At 42.5% G+C, this 21,916-nt stretch overlaps 1 protein-coding gene across 2 annotated transcripts in view; it reads left to right on the plus strand.

Moving 5' to 3' along the window:
* Positions 1 to 21,916, plus strand: part of PPCS (phosphopantothenoylcysteine synthetase) — a 140,863-nt gene that overhangs the window by 95,186 nt on the left and 23,761 nt on the right. The window contains exons 10-13 of one of the 2 annotated variants that reach the window (XM_018042652.1): positions 6,447 to 6,626; positions 9,919 to 10,128; positions 11,690 to 11,844; positions 16,639 to 16,801. In XM_018042652.1, coding sequence (XP_017898141.1) covers positions 6,447 to 6,626; positions 9,919 to 10,128; positions 11,690 to 11,844; positions 16,639 to 16,801 — 708 coding nt within the window. The remainder of the gene's footprint in view (positions 1 to 6,446; positions 6,627 to 9,918; positions 10,129 to 11,689; positions 11,845 to 16,638; positions 16,802 to 21,916) is intronic. The other variant, XM_005678607.3, reaches the window with a different exon arrangement.

Here is a 21,916-nt window from a genome sequence, read left to right on the forward strand (position 1 = left end):
CCTCCATATTCTGCTACTATAAGGAGCATTTTGATAGGTTTTTTTTTATTATTATATTTATGCTAAGTCCCGAACTAGGAGAAAATAAGCAGAAGGAAATTCCAGAGAAGGCAGTAAAGGAGGGCACTTTTCCAAGAGAGGGACGGAAGGAGGAGGACTCACAGCAGAAGCAAGAAACGAGAGGTGAAGAACAGCAGTTGACCCTGCATCCTGAGGAAGTTATGAGGCTCAGAGAAGAGCTGAGCCTTATGAATCAGAGCCTCCTTCAGTCTCAGAGCTCTGAGGATACCACAGAAGACAGTAGTGCCCAGGTAGGTATGATAAACATGAGGCCTGACTGGCTCCATTTCCTCTGATCAGCTGTAGATAGAGGTTTAATTTTTAATATCACAGTTAGCATATATCTGTTGAGCAATATCATAACCATACCCCGAATGTTAATAAATAGCCATCAAAATCTCAGCTGAGCCCATTCGTTGATGCATTTTATTATAAAGGGTTCTTAGGCTCAGGAATTCTCAGCAGGAAAGAATGCTGATTGATTGTCATTGTCGGCACTGGGCAGGTGGAATAGGGGACAGCAGGATTTGTGCCACATTTTGTGATCCTGGTACCTCGCTTGATATACAAAATACATTGTTTTGGTGGGGAAAAGGCCACAGACTTGGAATTCTTTAAATGTGGCTATAGCTATTTAAAGAGGAGAGTGAAAAAGCTGGCTTAAAACTCAGCATTCAAAAAACTGAGATCATGGCATCCGGTCCCATTACTTCATGGCAAATAGATGGGGAAACAATGAAAACAGTCACAGACTATTTTCTCAGGCTCCAAATTTGCTGTGGATGATGACTGCAGCCTTGAAATCAAAAGATGCTTGCTCCTTGGAAGAAAAGCTATGACAAACCTAGACAGTGTATTAAAAAAGAAGAGACATCACACTTTGCCAACAAAGGTCCATATAGTCAAAGCTATGGTTTTTCCAGTAGTCATACATGGATGTGAGAGTTGGACCATAAAGAAGGCTGAGTGCCAAAGAATTGATCCTTTCAAACTTTGGTGCTAGAGAAGACTCTTGAGAGTCCCTTGAACAGCAAGGAGACAAAACCAGTCAATCCTAAAGGAAACCAACCCTGAATATTCATTGGAAAGACTGGTGCTGAAGCTGAAGTTCCAATAATTGGCTGCTGATGTGAAGAGCCAACTCGTTGGAAAAGACCTTATGCTGGAAAAGATTGAGGGCAGGAGGAGAAGGGGGCGACAGAGGATGCGATGGTTGGATGGCATCACTGACTCCGTGGACATGAATTTGAGCAGACTGGGAGACAGTGAAGGACAGGGAAGCCTGGTGTGCTGCAGCCCGTGGGGTTGCAAAGAGTCGGACATGACTGAGCAACTGAACAATAAACAATTGCTATTTATTAGCAGTCTGCTTGCAGGAGAAATAATAGGAGTGACTATACCTCAATTCTTTTACCTCAGTTCTACTGATTCCCTCTTCTACAAATTAAGATTTCCCTACACACACCTTTGTGGGAATTATTTTGAAATCCACAGAGGGAGAATCTCAAAAGTAAACCAACTCATAAGTAAAGCAACTTCAAAAAACTGATAATATACTTTTGAGGAGTGATTCAATATACATTTAGAAACCAAGAAAGAAGGAAAGTGAAGTCGCTCAGTCGTGTCCGATTCTTTGCGACCCCATGGACTGTAGCCTGCCAGACTTCTCCATCCATTGGATTTCCCAGGCAAGAATACTGGAGTGGGTTGCCATTTCCTTTTCCAGATCTTCCTGCCCCAGGGATTGAACCCGGGTCTCCTGCATTAGGCAGACACTTTACTGTCTGAGCCACCAGGGAAGTCCAAGAAAACAAGGAAGAGTATTAATAAAAAAAGTCAAAAATATACTTGAAAAGAGGTTTGGCTATAGAGTGAGAAATAGTCAAGTGATAGTAAACAAGGAAAATGTATACCTGAAAAGGAGATTCAGATACATTTGAATGAGAAGGAAGTCTCTGGATTTGTTCAGAAGACCAAACGGAAGTATGACATCACATAGTCAAAAAGAGGTTGAATTTTCATACCCAGACCATCCTTTTATCAGGCAGTGGGCCAGTGTAGGAGGCTTGAGCGGAGGCTGAACACTGTGGTCACAAACGATGATTAAAGTTGACTTATGAGCTTAAAATGATCAGTGAACTTTTAGAATAATAAAATCTAGAGTATGAGAACTAACACGTTGGCTAATTTATTCAATTCAGTTCAGTTGTGTCAAGGCAATGGCACCCCACTGCAGCACTCTTGCCTGGAAAATCCCATGGATGGAGAAGCCTGGTGGGCCACAGTCCACGGGGTCGCTAAGAGTCAGACACGACTGAGCGACTTCACTTTCACTTTCAGTTGTGTCTGACTCTTTGCGACCCCATGGACTGCAGCACACCAGGCTTCCCTGTCCATCACCAACTCCCAGAGCTTGCTCAAACTCATGTCCATTGAGTAGGTGAGGCCATCCAACCATCCCATCCTCTGTTGCCCCCTTCTCCCACCTTCAGTCTTTCCCAGCATCAGGGTCTTTTCCAATGAGTCAGTTTTTCGCATCAAGTGACCAAAGTATTGGAGTTTCAGCTTCAGCATCAGTCCTTCCAGTGAATATTCAGGACTGATTTCCTTTAGGATGGACTGGTTGGATCTCCTTGCAGTCCAAGGGACTCTCAAGAGTTCTCCAACACCACAGTTCAAAAGCATCAATCCTTCGGCACTCAGCCTTCTTTATGGTCCAATTCTCACATCCATACATGACTACTAGATAAACCATAGCTTTAACTAGACGCGCCTTTGTTGGTAAAGTAACATCTCTGCTTTTTAATATGCTTTCTAGGTTTGTCATAGCTTTTCTTCCAAGGAGCAAGTGTCTTTTAATCTCATGGCTGCAGTCACCATCTGCAGTGATTTTGTGGCCCCCTAAAAAATAAAGTCTGTCACTGTTTCCATTGTTTCCCCATCTATTTGCCATGAAGGTTAATTTATTAATTTTCTCTAATTTACCCTTTCCCATTACTTGAAGAATCTTTTCTCAATACTTGGTGGGTGTGTGTGTGAAAAAACTATTAAATATATAAAAATTCTATGAGAAATCTGGGAAAATAGCCTTTTTGTGAATGAACAAATCTATATACCGCATAGCCACAGAAACAGTAATTTTCTTCCATAACAGTGAATCTGGATTATTAAAAGAAGTATAAGTTATTCTTATTCATTTATTCAACCAGTATTAACTGAGTATCTGTGATGTGCCAGGGCCTGTGTTAAGGTACACGCAGCAGTAAACGAGGTAGACACGGGCCTCATAGGAAAAAAAATAACATATTTGTGTTTTAAAATTCACATTTCCCATAACATTCACACACATAATATTTTATTTACTCCTTTAAGCAAGCAAGGAAGAAAATGCATTTTTTAAAAGGTATTTCATTTTTATTATTTTTTTGTGTTTGCCTGCACTCATTTTCATTGCAGCATGCAGCCTCTCTAGTTGCAATATGTGGAATCTTAGTTCCCTAACCAGGGATCGAACCCGGGCCCCCTGTATTGGGAGCATGGAGTCTTATCCACTGATACTGGTAAAGTCCCAGAAAATACATTTTAGTTGGATTTTTGTCTACAGTGCACTGTGCAGTGATAGTTTCAGACCCTCTTTCTGTGTATATAGCTCTTTGATCGTCTGATAGCTATAGATCATTCTACTTTTTAGTCCTTGTGTGTGTCGGTGTGTGTGTGTAGTGTTTAGACTTCACTGATGTTGCAAGATTATGGTGCTGGTACTTTGCTACTTTCCATGTGTGCTGCATCTTATTAATCTCATAACGTGCAAATTTAGGTAGCTATAACGACCGAAACTTTAAAGAATGCTTATAAATGGCAAATACATAGTAAAAAAAAAATTGTGAGAGTTCCTATTATGAGTAAGTATGTGAGCTGTATTGCTCATATGTCTTTTGTGACATCATTTGTGGTTCCTGATGACCTTTAGGGCTTAATTTCTGTCGTTCAACAGTATTCCAGGTGAGGTTGCAATAGCTGAGTTCTAGATATTACTTTCCCACTATTCTTGAAACACATTTGAACCAGTGTTAATTGTCTTAATTTTATAGATTTAATATGTAGTTTCACATTTTTCACTATGCCTTAGGCACTGCACTTAATACTCTGTGTATATTAAGGAATACAATGAGGCAGGAATATTATTGTTGCCACTTTATAGATGAAGAAACTGAGGCTTTAGAGAGGTTAAATAATTGGCCTGGTGTGACACTTTGTGGTGAAACCTGGGTCTGTCTCTGTTACAGCCTGACCTTTTAACTGTTTTGTCATCTGCTTCCTCTTGCTGACAGACTCACAGAAAGCACATAGTTCTCATGTCAAGCTAATTTTCTAAGGAAGGCTGGCAAGCTAGCTCCCAAAAGCCTTCCCAAGGTGTCTGTCTTAGACTGAAAATGAAAGTTAGTCACTCAGTCATGTCTGACTTTGATCCCATGGACTGTAGCCTATCAGGCTCCTCTGTCCATGGAATTTTTCAGGCAAGAATATTGGAGCGGAAAAAAAAAAAAGAATACTGGAGTGGTTGCTGCTGCTGCTAAGTCGCTTCAGTCGTGTCTGACTCTGTGCAACCCCATAGACGGCAGCCCACCAGGCTCCCCCATCCCTGGGATTCTCCAGGCAAGAACACTGGAGTGGGTTGCCATTTCCTTCTCCAATGCATGAAAGTGAAAAGTGAAAGTGAAGTCGCTCAGTCATGTCCAACTCTTAGCGACCCATGGACTGCAGCCTACCAGGCTCCTCCTCCCATGGGATTTGCCAGGCAAGAGTACTGGAGTGGGGTGCCATTGCCTTCTCCAACTGGAGTGGTTAGCCATTCCCTTTTCCAGGAGATCTTCCTGACCCAAAGTTCAAACCCCGGTCTCCTGCATTGCGGGCAGATTCTTTACCATCTGAGCCACCAAGGAAACCCCTCTCTTAGATTATTGCGGTGAATTTATCTGGAATTGACCCTTAGGCTTGCTTCTCCAAAACTTTAATGTAATAGCTCCCCTAGAACAGATCTGAGTCATGGGGATACATTTACATTAAACCAAATCTTCTAAACTACTGGATAAAATTAGAATGTCCATCAGTTATTCTTCTATAACAATGAATAAATATCACTTGAACATGTTTAGATAACAGTGCATTTATCCAGAGCAAGCTAACTAGGGATCTTAGACACTTGTAGCTCTAAGACAAACAGGTTGGATCCAGATTGCCTTTTTGACTAACCCAAGACCAGAACCAAAAGGCTAACAGGACTTGGGGAATTCACTGAGGCAATTCTGTTATAGCAAGATAAACTAGAATAATGATGTGACCTTTTCAGAAAGTCTTGACCTGGAAGCACACTGGACCAGGACTCAGGAAACAGATAGTATCTTATCTATTGAGCTGAATAAGGTTGACTTCTTTATCTACTCAGCACGCCTATATGTGCCTGCCTTTCAGAAAATCTAAATAATTCCTCCTTTGGTCATGAGTTTTATTGTGCTAGAGAGGCCTGGCAGGAAAGTGTGTTGTTCAAAAGTAACTGAAGGAGAATCACAGAGTAAAAGGAAAGCGATGAGGAAGTCTAGGAATTTAGTATCTCTTGCTAAATGTCCTCTTCCCCTTTACCAACAGACACTACACACATGCACACGTGGACACGTGCACACACACAGCTTCCACACACACATTCACACTCCTCCATATATTGATGGTTTGAACTCCCTGTATTTTAAATTTTATTTACTTATTTATTTTTGACTGTGTTGGGTCTTCATTGCTGTGAGGGCTTTTTCTCTAGTTGCGGCAAGTGGGGGATACACTCTAGTTGCGGTGTGCGGGTTGCTCATTGCAGTGGCTTCTCTTGTTGAGGAACATGGGCTGTAGGGTGTGTGGGCTTCAGTAGTTGTGGCTTCTGGGCTCTAGAGCACAGGCTCAATAGCTCTGGTGCACGGGCTTAGGTGCTCCAGGCATGTGGGATCCTCTCAAATCAGAGGTCGAACCTGTGTCTCCTGCAGTGGCAGGCAGATTCTTTACTTCTGAGCCGCCAGGGAGGCCCTGTACTCCCTGTTTAAGGCATGTTTTGCTCTAAAACCGTCCGCGCTTCTGTTCCCCTTCATTAATGTGAAAAATAACGTTAGTTTTCTATGCTTAATTGCTTTTGATCACATAACTTCTTCAATATTTTCACTCTAGTATGAGTTAATTATATGAACATGTAAAACTAGCCATACATGTAAAAAGAGTAATTGGTTATAGTGAAGCTAACTCCAAAAACATTAAGTGTGACTAATAACATTCTGATGGCTGGAACCCACGTTTTACCAACATTCTTTCAAATTGTCCGTGTTTCCCTGGTAAAACGTTTCTTTTAGTATCCATCATCTGGAGAAAAAGTGAAATACCAGCAGCAAGTGGAGGTACAACAGCTTCACCAGAATTTGCACCGGCTCCAGACTCTATGCAGCTCAGCAGAAAAAGAGCTTCGATATGAGCGAGGAAAGAACTTGGACTTGAAGCAACATAATAGCTTACTTCAGGAAGAAAGCATTAAGGTAATTCCAGTGGGGGTAGCCTTCATTTAAGGGTCTCAACTGCTCAACTGACCGCAGGAATGCAGGAATCTAACTTCTGCAACTTGGTAATTCATGGTTGAGCCCCTAAATGGGTAGACGGCGTCAGCAATCTGGTGGCTCCATCCTTCAGCTTCTCTTTACCAAGTAGGTGCACACTTCTGTTGTTTCTCTGCTGCTGAAAGGTTGTATGTGCTGTAAATGTGAAAAACGTTTAAGGTTTTTGAAATCATTACCTAGGACATTTAGCACTTAATAGTTTCGATGACCTGAACCAAATCTCTGGTAGCACTTCCCTGGTTCTCTGTCTGGACATATTTATTCCAGGAAGGTGCATTCATTTTTTAGAAGATTATTTTTATGTGGACCATTTAAAATGTCTTTATTGAATTTGTTACAGTACTGCTTCTATTTTATGTTTTGTTTTTTTTGGCCCCAAGGCATGTAGGATCTTAGCTCCTCGACCAGAGATCAAACCTGTACTCCCTGCGTTGGAAGGCAAAGTCTTAACCACTGTACCTTCAGGGAAGTCCCTAGGTGCATTCATTATTACTGGTTGAACCAAATATCAACTGCTCCAAGGTACAAACCATGAGAAAGCAAAATTGTTCTTCTTGACGTGAATGTATCAAAAAGTTAGAGGAACATCCCCCAAACTCAATAATCTGTATAGAACTGCCACCCACAGATTCATCTAAATGTTATGAACTACAAAATGTTCAGACTGAAACACCATGTGAAATGGTATTTCCTTTTAATTATGGTTCAATTCTGTAAACATATATTAGGGACCTAGTTTCTATAAGCCCCTATTTAAGATTCTGGAGTTCAACATTCAACAAATGTTTATTGAGCATCAGTCTTAACACAAGACAGGCCATCTCGTCAATACCGAGGATTTAATGATAGGCAAAATGGACACAATTCTTATCCCCTGGTGCAGGCGTCAGCAAACTTTGGCCTATAGGTAAAATCCATAGGCAGGATTTGACTTGCCCTTTATTTCTGTAAATAAAGTTTTATTGGCACACAGCCACACCTGTCCTTTCACATATTATTGATGGCTGCCTTTTCACTACAACAGCGGATATGAATAGTTCTGACAAGAGACCATGTGGCCCACAGAGGCTAAAATATTTACTGTCTGGTCCTTTATACGAAAAGCTTGCCACCCTGGTATGGCAGGATCAATGGCCTTATTTAAAAGGTGACATAAAAATGGATTAAGAAAGGTCCCTACTTTTTAGGAGCTCACAGTCTAGTAGGGGAGATACGGAAGAAAACAAATAGTCATTTATCTCAAACTTCTAGGAAAGCCCTTCTAGAGAGGTCTAGAATTCCAGGATTTTTTGGATATACTTCTTCCCTATCCTCTTCATTCACAGTTTTTTGAATATTAAATATCATATTCTCTCAAGCCTTCGCAGTTTTAAATTAAATTTCAAACCTTTCTCACATTTCAAGACATCCTTTTACCTTTCCCTTCAAACACCTCTCTTAGATCATTTTAATTGTCCGCTCTGACTACCTCTTTGTCAAGGTACAGTGACCAAAACAACAGATCATAACATCTTAAATATAGTTGGCACTCTGTAAATATCAGTGTTTATTGATTAATGAACAAGTCCTTCGGGGATGGGTAAATGATAACTTGATAAAAGCAGACGGTATTTTTTGTTGTTTTGAATCTCCTTCATGGTAGGGTAAAATTTTGGCCATTTCATTGATGAGACTTCAGTCTTTGGGCTGATGCCTTAGGTCAGGCACTTAAGCAGAGTTATATGCAACCTTATAGTGTCAGTTTGTCCGCTTTATCTATTATAAACCTCCCAGTCCTGAAGGGTCAGCATTTTATAGATGAGAAAATTGTTCAAGGTGGCAAAGCTGACAAATTGCAGAGTCGGAATTTAGTACCAGGCCTATTTCTGTCTTTTCCTCTCTTCAATTTGGGGCACTTTGAAAGCTCAGCTTTGCAAACTTAGAACTTTTAAAAATCCACTCAGAGATGTTTGAACTCTGGGCCTCTGGCTAATATTAGGCATACTTATAAGACTGGCTAAGGAACCAGAATGCAAATGTGTTGCTTTTAAACCATTTTATTGTGAAATGTACCACTCGGAAGGCTTCCCCAGTGGCTGAGAAATAAAGAATCTGCCTGCAGTGCAGGAGACATGGGTTCGATCCCTGGGTCAGGAAGATTCCCTGGAGAAGGGAGTGGCAACCCACTCCAGTATTCTTGCCTGGAGAATCCCATGGACAGAGGAGCCTGGCAGGCTACCGTCCATGGGGTTGCAGAGAGTCAGACATCCTGAAGCAACGGGCACACACGCACATAGCACTCAGAAAGTACAGTTCAGTTTATGTTTTTAAAAGAACACTGGCTGCAGTGTGGATAGCAGATGAGAAGGGACTGAAAATGGAACTGGTGCCACCAGTGCTATTGCTATGGTGCAGGCTGGAGGTGACGATGGTCTAGCAGAGGTGCTGACACAAATGACAGAAGGGGACACGAGATGTGTCTAGGAGTAGAGCGACGGCACGTGCTGAACAGACTTACGACGGCGGGAAGGGAGGGCTCAAGGACGGCCCTCGGGTCAGTAGCCTGAGCAAAAGTTTGGGTGGCGGCGTCCTTTACTAAAATCAGGAAGACTAAGAGGAGGATACTTTTGGAGATATGGGCAGAGTCCAGGTGTTCCACTTTGGCGTATATTGGCGTAAATGTGGTATTTTTAGATCCTGAGAATGAATCTAGAGAGAGAATGCGTCACTTTCAAGGAAGGCCTAGAACAGTCCACTAATATTTAGAAGCTGAGTTCACTAGAATAGTCTAAGAAGAAGCCAAGAAGCAACAGCAGTGGTAAATGAAAACCGGGAGAGGTGGGTATCACAGACTAAGAGAGGAGACCTTTCTGAGAAGGAGGAAGGAACTGCTACTAACAGGTCAGTTGCCCACTGGACTTAAATTCTGGCAATGGGAGAGGCAGTAGTGCCCTTGGCAAAAATAGTTTCATGAAGTAGTAGGATTGAAAGCCAGCTTGGAGCAGACTGGGGGGGAAAAAAGGATGGAAACTATTTAGACCACGCATGTATAGAAACTCTTAGGAAAATTCCTTTGTCAAGCTGCCAGCAGCTCCAGAGAGGTAACCAGCCACATGACATTGGTATTTGTCAGCTCTTGGGAGAGACTATATTTCTTTGAAAGCTGCTTATTCTGGCTCACATCCACATTCATCCCATGCTTATTTTTGTCCTTGTCTTTATTACCCACCTCTAGATCAAAATTGAACTCAAGCAGGCCCAGGAAAAGTTGTTAGACAGCTCAAAGATGTGCTGTTCACTCACGGCTGAATGGAAGCACTGTCAGCAGAAAATCAGGGAACTGGAGCTGGAAGTACTTAAACAGGCTCAGAGCATTAAATCACAGAACAACCTACAGGAAATGCTGGCTCAGGAGAAATCTAAAGTTGCTGATGCAGAGGACAAGGTAATTATCCTCACACTTAATAAATATCATGCCCTAGATACTACTACTGAAATTCTGTTTCCCTGAGGATTTTAAGAAATAGACACAGTGCAAACGATAAAATTCTAGGGGTTTTTCACTCTCCTATGCTTTCTTCTTTTGATGTCACCTGTTCCTACGGTTCCAGTAAATCTGAGATTAAATGACTTTCATTGTATACTTTCAAATTTTAAAGGACTTAGTCTCCTGTCACTTGGATTGTCTATTTAATTGATTTTTAGTTTGTAATTTTTGGAGGGATAAGTTCAAGAAATGAACCCTTTTGAAATGTTGCCCCTGCGTTTTAGCCTGCCTAACGCCAGGTGGCAGTAGTATGTAACACGCGCACATTTTCTTGGTAGGTTTGTCTGAGAGTCAAATCTTATGTAAAAAATAAATCATTTCATCAAACCACATAAATGTAAAGCAAACATCAAAATTAGATGATAGCAATCTATCTTAAACTCAACAACTCAATGTTGAGCTAAAGAAGCCAGCACAAAGGAGTTCATACTATGTAATTTCATTTATATGAGGTTTAAGAATAGACAAAACTAAGCTATGGTGATAGAATAGTGGATATCCTTATGAGGGGGACATGAGGGAATCGTCTATGGTGCTGGAAGTATTCTTTATCTTGGTCTGGAAGTGGTGGTTATGTAAGAAAAACTTCACTGAGTATGTGCAAGTTGTGGGCATATTGTCATATGTATGTTATTAATCCATTAAAAAAGTAACTGGCAAAATTGATAAAGATTAGTAAAATTTTAAAATTTAGACAATATAAATATTGGTACTGGATTTTGTGCAACAGGATCACATATTCTGGCTGAAGTTGGAAGAGTAAACTAGTATAGACACTTCAGAAAGCAATTTGGCATTAGTATCTAGTTAAGTTAAAGATGTGTATATACCATACAACCAACCATCACTTCTACTACTAGGCATAAAAGCTAGGGAAACTCTACTGCACACGTGTGTCAGGACAAGGTGCATGCTCGGTCACTTCAGTCATGTCCGACTCTCTGCAGTTCCATGGACTGTAGTAGCCCTCTTGGTTCTTCTGTCCATGGGATTTTCCAGGCAAAAATATTGGAGTGGGTTACCATTTCCTCCTCCATGGGATCTTCCCGACCCAGGGATCGAACCCAAGTCTCCTGTGTCTCCTGCATTGCAGGCAGATTCTTTACCACTGAGTCACCTGGGAAGCCCCAGTATTTGTTTATATAAACATAAATTAATTTCTAGAAGGGTGGACAAGAAACTAATTACCAGTGATTACCTGTTTGGTGGAGGAAAACTGGAAAGAAGATAGTATAAGAACGGAAAGGAGATTTTGTAGCTTAGTTTACCCACACACACTAAATTATGTGAACGTGTTGCATATTGCAACAATTAAGTAATTTAATTTTAAAATAAATCTAGTCACACTCTTCAGATGAGATTTTTATGTTAGTACTACTGTTTGCTATCTATATGGTATTTCCCTAATTGGAAAATAAGTCACCCTGAAAGTTTTATTTGTAAACTCTTTTCATTTAAGATTTTGGATCTGCAGCAGAAATTAGAACATGCTCAAAAAGTCAGTCTAACAGACACTTGTATTTTGGAGAAGAAGCAATTAGAGGAAAGGATAAAAGAAGCAATAGAAAATGAAGCTAAAATAAAGCAAGAGTATGAGGAAGAACAACAGAAGAGGTAAGAAGAACAAAGGTGTCGTTCTTCTGTGGGCTAACCACCCCTGAGCTTACAGCAATGTCAGCTTACCACTGCATCTCCTCTGTGTCCCCACTGAAGTAAACTCAACTACAAAACTGCGTATGTATATACACATATATACACACACACACGTGTGTGTACGTGCTAAGTGGCTTCAGCTGTGTCCGACTCTTTGTGACCCTATGGACCATAGCCTGCCAGGCTCCTCTAGGCAAGAATACTGGAGTGGGTTGCCGTGCCCTCCTCCACGGCATCTTCCCAACCCAGGGACTAAACTAGTATCGCTTACATCTCCTGCTTTGGCAGGTGGGTTCTTTACCACTAGCACCATCTGGGAAGCCCCACATCTATACATGGTGATATATACGTATGTGTGTGTATATATACATATACATATATATATGTATCACTATATTCTGATTGTTTATTTTCTTGCTTGCCTTTCATACTAGAGTGTGGAATTTTCAAGGGCAGTGATTATTTCTTGTTCTGGAACATGCTTGGTGCACCAGTAAATCTTCTTGAATGAATGGATTGCCTATGAAATATGAGCCTCTGGGATCTGCTTTTCTAACTCTTAACATGATTGGCACAAAATGCAGACTAGAATGCGGTTGCTGTTTTGTTTTTATCAGCTGATTTTCTTTAAAGAAGATCCAAGTGCTTTATAGGCATCTTAATCATTAACAAGCTGATAGTAGTTAAGAGCTGTCATGTTTTTTTCTAGAAGGGTTTTGATTATTATTAGGGTCCTCACTAAAATGATCTTATATACCCTAAACTTCAAGTCATGGGCATATATTGTCACATGTATGCTCAGTTCAGTTCAGTTCAGTTCAGTTGCTCAATCGTGTCCGACTCTTTGCGACCCCATGAATTGCAGCACACCAGGCCTCCCTGTCCATCACCAACTCCCGGAGTTCACTCAAACTTACGTCTGTCGAGTCAGTGATGCCATCCAGCCATCTCATCCTCTGTCGTCCCCTTCTCCTCATGCCCCCAATCCCTCCCTGCATCAGAGTCTTTTCCAATGAGTCAACTCTTCACATGAGGTGGCCAAAGTACTGGAGTTTCAGCTTCAGCATCATTCCTTCCAAAGAAATCCCAGGGCTGATCTCCTTTAGAATGGACTGGTTGGATCTCCTTGCAGTCCCAGGGACTCTCAAGAGTCTTCTCCAACACCACAGTTCAAAAGCATCAATTCTTTGGCACTCAGCTTTCTTCACAGTCCAACTCTCACATCCATACATGACCACTGGAAAAACCATAGCCTTGACTAGATGGACCTTAGTTGGCAAAGTAATGTCTCTGCTTTTGAATATGCTATCCAGGTTGGTCATAAATTTTCTTCCAAGGAGTAAGGGTCTTTTAATTTCATGGCTGCAATCACCATCTGCAGTGATTTTGGAGCCCAAAAAAATAAAGTCTGACACTGTTTCCAGTTACTACTCCATAAAAAATGTAGCTGGAAAAATTGATAAAAAATAGTAAAATTTTAAAATTTAGACAGTATAAATATTGGCACTTCTGTGGCACTCAGAACATGTGTCTTAAGAAACTTCTTAGTAGTTTTAACTACTGAAAAGATATATAGCCATTCCCATAAATTGTTAAGCTCAGAAGCTCTACTTTCAGCTCTAATTGAAACCTCTAGTATAGGACTTCCCTGGAGGTACAATAGTTAAGACTTCATGTTTCCACAGCAGGGGTTGCAGGTTTGATCCCTGGTCTGGGAACGCAGATCCCCACATGCTGCTCTTCAGCACAGTCAAAAAAGAAAAGAAACCTCTAGCGTAGAGCCGGACACTCAGTAGGTGCTTAGCAAATATGTTGTAAATAAATGAATGTTTGAGTAAGTGAATAAATGAATGTTTGAGTGAATAGTGAGCTCACTCAGGTCCGATAGAAAAATACTTGTCTCCCTGCCACTCCTACCAAGATGACACCCTTCTCCTGTTTTAATACAGCTAGTTCCTGAATAAACTACAATAAGTATACCTTTTAAAGCACTGCTCACAAAGTTAGAGAAAGCCCTAGGGCAAACATACAATGAGGCAGAACAAAAATAATGAATGGAAAACAAACTTCTAAGGGACAAATAACACTATCAGCTCCGGGTCCAAGAGAACCCGAGGGAGTTTGCCACAAGGTGTGCGTGCTCAACTCGCTCAGTGTGTCTGATTCTTTGCAGCCCTGTGAACTGTAGCCCGCCCAGCTCCTCTGTCCATAGAATTTACCAGGGAAGAATACTGGAGTGGGTTGCCATTTCCTACTCCAGGGAATCTTCTTGACCTAGGATTGAACCTTCCTCTCTTGGTCTCCTGCATTAGTAGGTGGATTTTTTTTACCGCTATGCCACCTGGGAAGCCTTGTAAAATACATGTAGTTTACAGTAATTTTAAAATTTCTCTTTGACATGTACTGCTTAAATAGGAATATGTTTAATATCCAAATATTGTGCTTTTCCATCTATTTTTCTGTTATGGATTTATGGTTTCAAGCCTCTTGATGAAAGAGGAGAGTGAAAAAGTTGCCTTAAAGCTCAACATTCAGGAAACTAAGATCATGGCATCTGGTCCCATCACTTCATGGCAAATAGATGGGGAAACAGTGGAAACAGTGTCAGACTTTATTTTGGGGGGAGCTCCAAAATCACTGCAGATGGTGACTGCAGCCATGAAATTAAAAGACCCTTACTCCTTGGAAGAAAAGTTATGACCAACCTAGATAGTATATTGAAAAGCAGAGACATTACTTTGCCAACAAAGGTCCATCTAGTCAAGGCTATGGTTTTTCCAGTGGTCAGGTATGTATGTGAGAGTTGGACTGTGAAGAAAGCTGAGCGCCAAAGAACTGACGCTTCTGAAGCGTAGTGTTGGAGAAGACTCTTGAGAGTCCCTTGGACTGCAAGGAGATCCAACCAGTCCATTCTAAAGGAGATCAGCCCTGGGTGTTCTTTGGAAGGAATGATGCTGAAGCTGAAACTCCAGTACTTTGGCCACCTCATGCTAAGAGTTGACTCATTGGAAAAGACTCTGATGCTGGGAGGGATTGGGGGCAGGAGGAAAAGGGGACGGCAGAGGATGAGATGGCTGGATGGCATCACCGACTCGATGGACGTGAGTGTGAGTGAACTCTGGGAGTTGGTGATGGACAGGGAGGCCTGGCGTGCTGCGATTCATGGGGTTGCAAAGAGTCGGACATTAACCGAGTGACTGGACTGAACTGAACTGAAGTGAATATTAAATAGTTGTATAGCATTTTGTTACACAGCTATATCATAGTTTGTATAAAATATTTTTAGACTGTTTGTGGATATAAAATAGTTTGTAGTTAATATCCCGACCATGGGCCTTCCCTGTTGGCTCAGCAGTAAAGAATCCACCTGCCAATGCAGGAGGCGTGAGTTAGATCCCTGAGCCAGGAAGGTCTCATGGAGAAATGGCATCCCCCTCCAGTCTTGCCTGGGAAATTCCGCTGACAGAGGAGCCTGGTGGGCTACAGTCCGCGGGGTCACAAAGAGTCAGACGTGTCTCAGCAACTTAACCACCGCCACCGCCATCCTGACAGATAGGACTGTGCAACTATAACGAAGTATGAGAAGGGTTATGCTAAGGGAGATTTAGTATGCTCAGGTAACACATAGCAGGGACACCTAATTTGGTCCAGGAAGCTTGAGAAAGCCTTCCTCAAAGAAAGCTATGTAAGTTGAAAGTAAAGTAGTTGTTATGGAAAGCTCAGTGGAGCATATCAGGTAAAGGAGGACCTGGAAGAGGAGGCTAGGGACAAGGTTGGAGTTGCAGGGGATTAATCAATGTGGAGGATGACTTGTTTTGCGAAGTGAAAATTTTTCATTTTGCCTGGAACAAAATGTTTTGGGGTAGAGGAAGTGGCAAGAAAATGGAGCTTGAAAGATAAGTTAGCTCACAAGTCATATTAAAGAATTTGGGGGAATTCCCTGGTGGTCCAATGGCTGGAACTCCACGCCTTCACTGCCAAGGACCCAGGTTCAATCCCTGGTTGGAGAACTAAGATCCCACAAGTCCAAAAAAGAATTTGGACTTTTTCTGAAGAGTAAAGGAGAATGTTACAGCAGTGTTAACACATGTGCATTAGTATCGAGTGTTTGTAACTGACAGCCCCTTATTAAAGCAAGGAGATGAAGGGATTCAACTCATAAAGCAGTGTGGACAAGCACAAGGACTATAGAATTCAGAATCAGAGCCCTACCTCCATCTTGCTGTAGCTGTGCAACCTGGAGCAAGTTAATTAAGCCTCTCAGTGCCACAGCTTCCTCTGTGGTGGTGGTGTTGTTCAGTCGCTAAGTTGTGTCCTACTCTTTGTGACCCCATGGACTGCAGCATACCAGGCCTCCCTGTTGTTCACTATCTTCTGGAGTTTGCCCAAGTTCACATCCACTGAGTTGGTGATGCTATCCAACCTTCTCATCCTGTGCCACCCTCTTCTCCTTTTTGCCTTCAGTCTTTCCTAGCATCAGGATCTTTTCCAATGAGTTGGTTGTTGGCGAGTTCCCTTCCTCTGTGAAATAAGGACGATTATTTCTTCTTAGGGTAGTTTTCGGAAAAGAGGAAACTAAGAAAAGCTTCCATCACAAAGGAGATTTCTTTGATGTTTGCCCATTTTGGCCCACTACTTTAACTCACTGAACAAAAGAATTCCCCTGTGCCCACTCTAACAATTTTAGGTCAAAGAGTTTCTTTTGCAAAGCTTTGCAATTCACTGTGTGATTTAATATACATTAATTGCCTTAAGGAAACTCCTAGATCAGAATATGAATGAGCTACAGAAGCAAGTGAAAATCTTACAGGAAAAAGAGAGTCTATTGGAAATGACCAGTTCTCAGCAACAAATCAAACTTCAGCAACAAAAGGCCCAACTTAAAGAACTGGAAAATGAAAAAAGAAAATCTGATGAGGTAAGAAGACAAATAGGTATGCCTCTCAGTTTTCCTCTTTCCTTAGACCTAATTAATAGTTAATAAGAGCTAATAATTCTTAAATGCCTAGCACTTTACCCATTAAGTTTACTTAGGATTCAGACAGGGAAGCAGAATCTACTCTAGATATTTCAAGCAAGAAAGAATTTAACACAGGGAATAACATGCTTACAAAACTGTTGGAAGGGAGAGGTAGGGGTGAGTAGGTCAGCAAGAACTGTTGCTAGCTTTCAATAAATCCAGAAGTTCGGAAACCACAGGGAAACCAACCCTTGTAGGAGATTAGCAGGAGCTCTCCCAAAGCCCTTTCAAAAGTTTCCCTCTTTCATCTACCTGATAGTGTTACCAGAAACTGGATTTAGCTCTTGGTGTCAAGCCAAGAGACACAGCCAAGTCAATAGATGAGGAGAAGAAAGGATTTATTAGCAGCAAGTGAAAACACCGGGATCTTTCCCAAAGCAGTGTCTCCTCAAACAGCAAAACTGGGGAAGTTTTAAGCTAAGGATACATGCGTATTTATGAAGAAGCGTGAGCAAAGGAGAATTCAGCATCAAACTGGGGCAAAGGTCCAGAGTCCAGGCTTTAGTTGATAGAAGTCATGAGGGTCAACATCACCCTTCTGTCCTCCACCTAAGTGGGGGCCTTAGTTCCTGCTGGACTCAAAGACATGTATCAGATTGCTATGTATTTCCCCTGAGGAGGAACTAGGGCTAATTTTATCACTGAACCATTGTTTCTTGACTGCTTTTGCTTTTTCTTGCACTTCTTCACTTCCCTTAAAATCATGAACTACTGAGACCTGTTCAGGGTCAAGCATTGTGGCCAGGTTTAGATCACAAAATGGGTTAAGCCAAAAATGTCTTCTCTTATGTCCAGAAATCATGCCTGGTTCTTTCTCTGGAGACTCCCTACCCTGTCTGCTTACAGTCGCACAAGAGGAGCGTGGTGGCTCTTCCTGCGCTTTCCCCCGTGCTTTCCAGACTGTGTGCATGTGCCTCTGATTTGCAGAAACAGAACTGGAACTCTGCGGTCAAGGAAGTTTGGGAAATGTGATTTTCAGACTTCCAATCTTGCAGCACAGGGGAGAGCTTAGAAAAGTAAGGGTCCTGGTGAGCAATGTCACAATCTACTTTGTATAAGCAGCTTCCATCCAAACCCTTTTACCTATATTCAGCCTTATAAACTGCAAGAAGAATAGTATGCTTCCACTGAGTAGAATGCACTGTCACTCATACAAATGCAGATGAAACAGCGCAACTCAGATTAGGGCTTGAGCCCGTTGTCTTAATCGAGATCACACACGTGTTCTCAGGACTTAATGAAGCTCAGGTTCTTCTGTCTTGTCTCAGAAAGAATTCAGTGAGAGACAAAGTGATAAGTAAGAAGTGGATTTATTTAGAGAGATACACATTCTATAGGTAGATTGTGGTCCGACTCAAAAGGCCAGAGTGCCTCTGAAAGAAACACGCTCCACAGGCAGAGTATGGACCATCGCAAAAGGCAAGAAGTCCAGAAATATGGCATAGTTAGTTTTTATAGACTGAGTAATTTCATAGGCTAATGATGGGAAGATTAGTCCAACTATTTTGGAGAAGGGGCAGAATTGGGCCGTATGGCGTTTTTGGCCTTTTATGATTGGCCTTGGAACTGTCTGGCACCCGTGGGTGTATCACTTACCTAATTACAGTGAGCATATAATGAGGCTGGAAGGAAGTGAGCATATAATAAGGTCTGCTGCTGCTGCTGCTAAGTCGTTTCAGTCATGTCCGACTCTGTGCGACCCCATAGACAGCAGGGGAAATTAAATCTTCTGCCATCTTGACCCTAATAGTTTCAACCAGTTTTTGTCATATCTTCAACAGTTATATCATTCTTTTAAAGGTTGTGCCCTGCTTCCTGTTTCACTGATACACTTAACTTCTGAAAGTCCCAACAGTGTCTGTGGTTATTTATGGTTAATGTAATTGCTACTTCTTCAGTCTCAATCCACATGGATATACTAACTTTAAAAACTTAATTATAAATTAACTACCAATAATACAATAAATTAACTACCAATAAACATGTTTGGGGATATAGGTTTGAAAAGCCATTCCCATTCCAGCTCTTGGTTTCTTTCCCATATTCTGGCTCTGAGAGAGACCACAGCATACATCAATCACTGGTGGAAAGTTTAGACATCATCTTATAGGACAACAGGGAACCTCAAAAGATGTTGTCACCTGGTCGGCATCATACCCACATCTTCCATAGGTCTTTCCACTGTTGTGCAGTTTTTGTTTTTTCTTGGATAGTAGGATATATGATGAGAGCAATGACTGAGACTTTGTTTCACTTCTCTTACTTTAAAATGATTTTCTTGTTCGGGAACTATGTTGAGTAGTAGGATATCATGACAGGAAATAACGAATTTGGAAAGCCCACAGATGGTAGTCCTGGCAAAAGCACTGTGGACAGAGAAAGAAAATCCATGTCTAAAATCAGTGTCTCTTTCACTGAGGACAAATTGTTGTTCTCTCCGTGGTGGAAGAGGTCCAGTATAATAAACTCACTATCCAGTGACTGTCAATCCCCCCACCAACACACACACAGTGGGTGGTCCCATATCAATAGCTCAACGTTGATCTCTGCTTTTGGCAAATTGAGTAGATTAGCCTTGGTGACCCCCTGTCCACTTTGTACATGAGCCCAAATGAGTGAGCACGTAAAGGATAGAAAAAGAGGCTAAGTGACATCTGAAGAATGTACTGGTTTTTTCCCACCCGATTATTGAGGGCCGCCTCTTCTGGAGAAGCCCTCTGCTGTGGAAAAGCACACGAGGCGCGTATATGTTCACACTCTAGGCTCGCGCTGTCTAATACTGTGTCAGCTAGCCACTGTGGCTCTCTAAATTTAAATTAAAAATTTAGTTCCTGAGACATACTAGGCACGTTTCGTGTGCTCAGTCGCTGCAGGCAGCTAGTGACCACCCTGCTGGAGAGTGCAGGCATGGGACACTTCCACCGGCAGGACACATTTCATCAGTCTTCCAATATTAGTCTTTCCAAATCCCTGATCATCTGGCCAAACTATTAGAAACTTTCTATGAGTTAGCATCGATCCATGCCTCTGGACGTCTCTTTCCAGGCAAAGTGAACGCAAACTTGGCCCACTGAGATTTCCCTTCCCACTGGTCTGAAGGACCACCCCTCAGTTGGGGCTATCATGTCGCAGTGGCCCTATTTCAAGTGGTTGCCATATTTTGTACAGAATCATAAGTACATCGGGCCCAAATTACTCTTTCTCGGCTAACAGGTAATACATGACTCCCCGTGAGGCCATAGGTTTGGGCTGAGAGAGGTGGTGATACAACAGAAGCAACTCTCACTTGCTCATGCAGCTTGCTCAGCATTTTCCATAGCAGTTCTGTTTGAGGACGGAGTACTGCTGCCCATGCCTAGCTCAGTGCTCAATGGGTAAGAGAACACCTCGTTTCAGGAAGGGCAGCTCAGGTTACTCGACCCTTTCTTTCTTGTGGCCAACCATGAGAGGTGATTGAGAGGAGAGATGACTCTCCTCCCAAATCCTAAGATTAAAGCTTTCCAGAGGCTCTGTGTTGTTTCCTCATCTACCACAGAAACTTGGGGCGAATTTGGGTCTGCTGGGTCATAACGCCCAAATGGCAGAGCAGGCTGCACCACAGCCTGGCAGAGCACAGCTCTTTGTCTTGCTTTGGGCGCCACTAAAACCAGATAGCCTTGATGTTGCTTGATAAATGAGCTGAAGGAACAAAGGTGGTATAAGTTGATTCTAGACTCAGAAGAGGCTCTCTAAGAACTTGGCCTCCTCTATCATCAGTGGCCCTCATGCCTCAGGTTGGAAAGCCAGCAAGGAGAATCTGCTCTTCCATATTGTCTAGGCTGACTGCACACTCAAGAACTGGGAAATTCACAAACTGACTGCTAAGTCACTTCAGTCGTGTCCGACTCTGTGCAGTCCCATAGACGGCAGCCCACCAGGCTCCCCCGCCCCTGGGACTCTCCAGGCAAGAGTACTGGAGTGGGTTGCCATTTCCTTCTCCAATGCATGAAAGTGAAAAGTGAAAGTGAAGTCGCTCAGTCGTGTCCGACCCTCAGCGACCCCACGGACTGCAGCCCTCCAGGCTCCTCCATCCATGGGATTTTCCAGGCAAGAGTACTGGAGTGGGTTGTCATTGCCTTCTCCGAACTGGGGAGCTTCACAAACCCACTAGACGCATCGTGAAACCTATACTGAGCCAGTGAGTCTCTGCAGACGCACTCTAGGACACTCTGTGTGTTCAAACTCCCATTTTCCACCTTAATTCCTTAAGTCCCCACTCTGAATTCTGAACCTCAGTTGCATTTGGGGTTCCATGGTGCTAGTGCTGACTCAGAACCACTGGACTGCATGTAATTCCCCCCAAATCTACATAATCCCCTTTCTCCAGTGCCCGGTCACCGGGGTAAAAGGCCACAGACCTCTTTGGGAAAGGCTTGGGAGAAGCTCACATCCTTGTGGCAGTGCCACACACCAGGTTCTCCCTGAAGAAAACCTGGCTAAAGGGCCCTGGGTCTGAACCGGCTCAGGTCTGAGGACTGAGTAAGAGGCCATTACTGTCTGCTGTTGTCATTCAAATTGGACCTCTGTTCCCCAGACCCAGGTGCATTTATTTATTTAAAAATACAACTCAAGTAAAACTTTAGTAGGCTGCTCATCTATCTTAGTTCTGTAAGCACTGTGACCAGTTAAGTACAACCAATGATTGCTACGAGTCTAGCCACTTGGTTTTATCTCTGGCCCTATTGTCTCATAGCAGTACTAATGCCCACCTTGTATCGGGGATTAAGCATTGTGCTTGACTTTTGACACTCTGCAGTAGCATCACCCCCCATCATAAAATCAGGGCTCAATTCCAATGTCGGCATCTCCCACTGTCATCCTCACAGGAGAGTGTTATGGAGCATTTCAAGGAATCTGGTGCTCACCAGTGTATTCGGCAAAGCCTTTGTGAAGGGCCCTCAGCCTGAGCTGAGGATTGGAGACTGATCACCTCCTCTTGGCAGAGAACTCGAATTCTGGTTTCTGGTAGGGCCG

Source organism: Capra hircus, chromosome 3, assembly GCF_001704415.2.
Source record: "Capra hircus breed San Clemente chromosome 3, ASM170441v1, whole genome shotgun sequence".
Taxonomy (NCBI): domain Eukaryota; kingdom Metazoa; phylum Chordata; class Mammalia; order Artiodactyla; family Bovidae; genus Capra; species Capra hircus.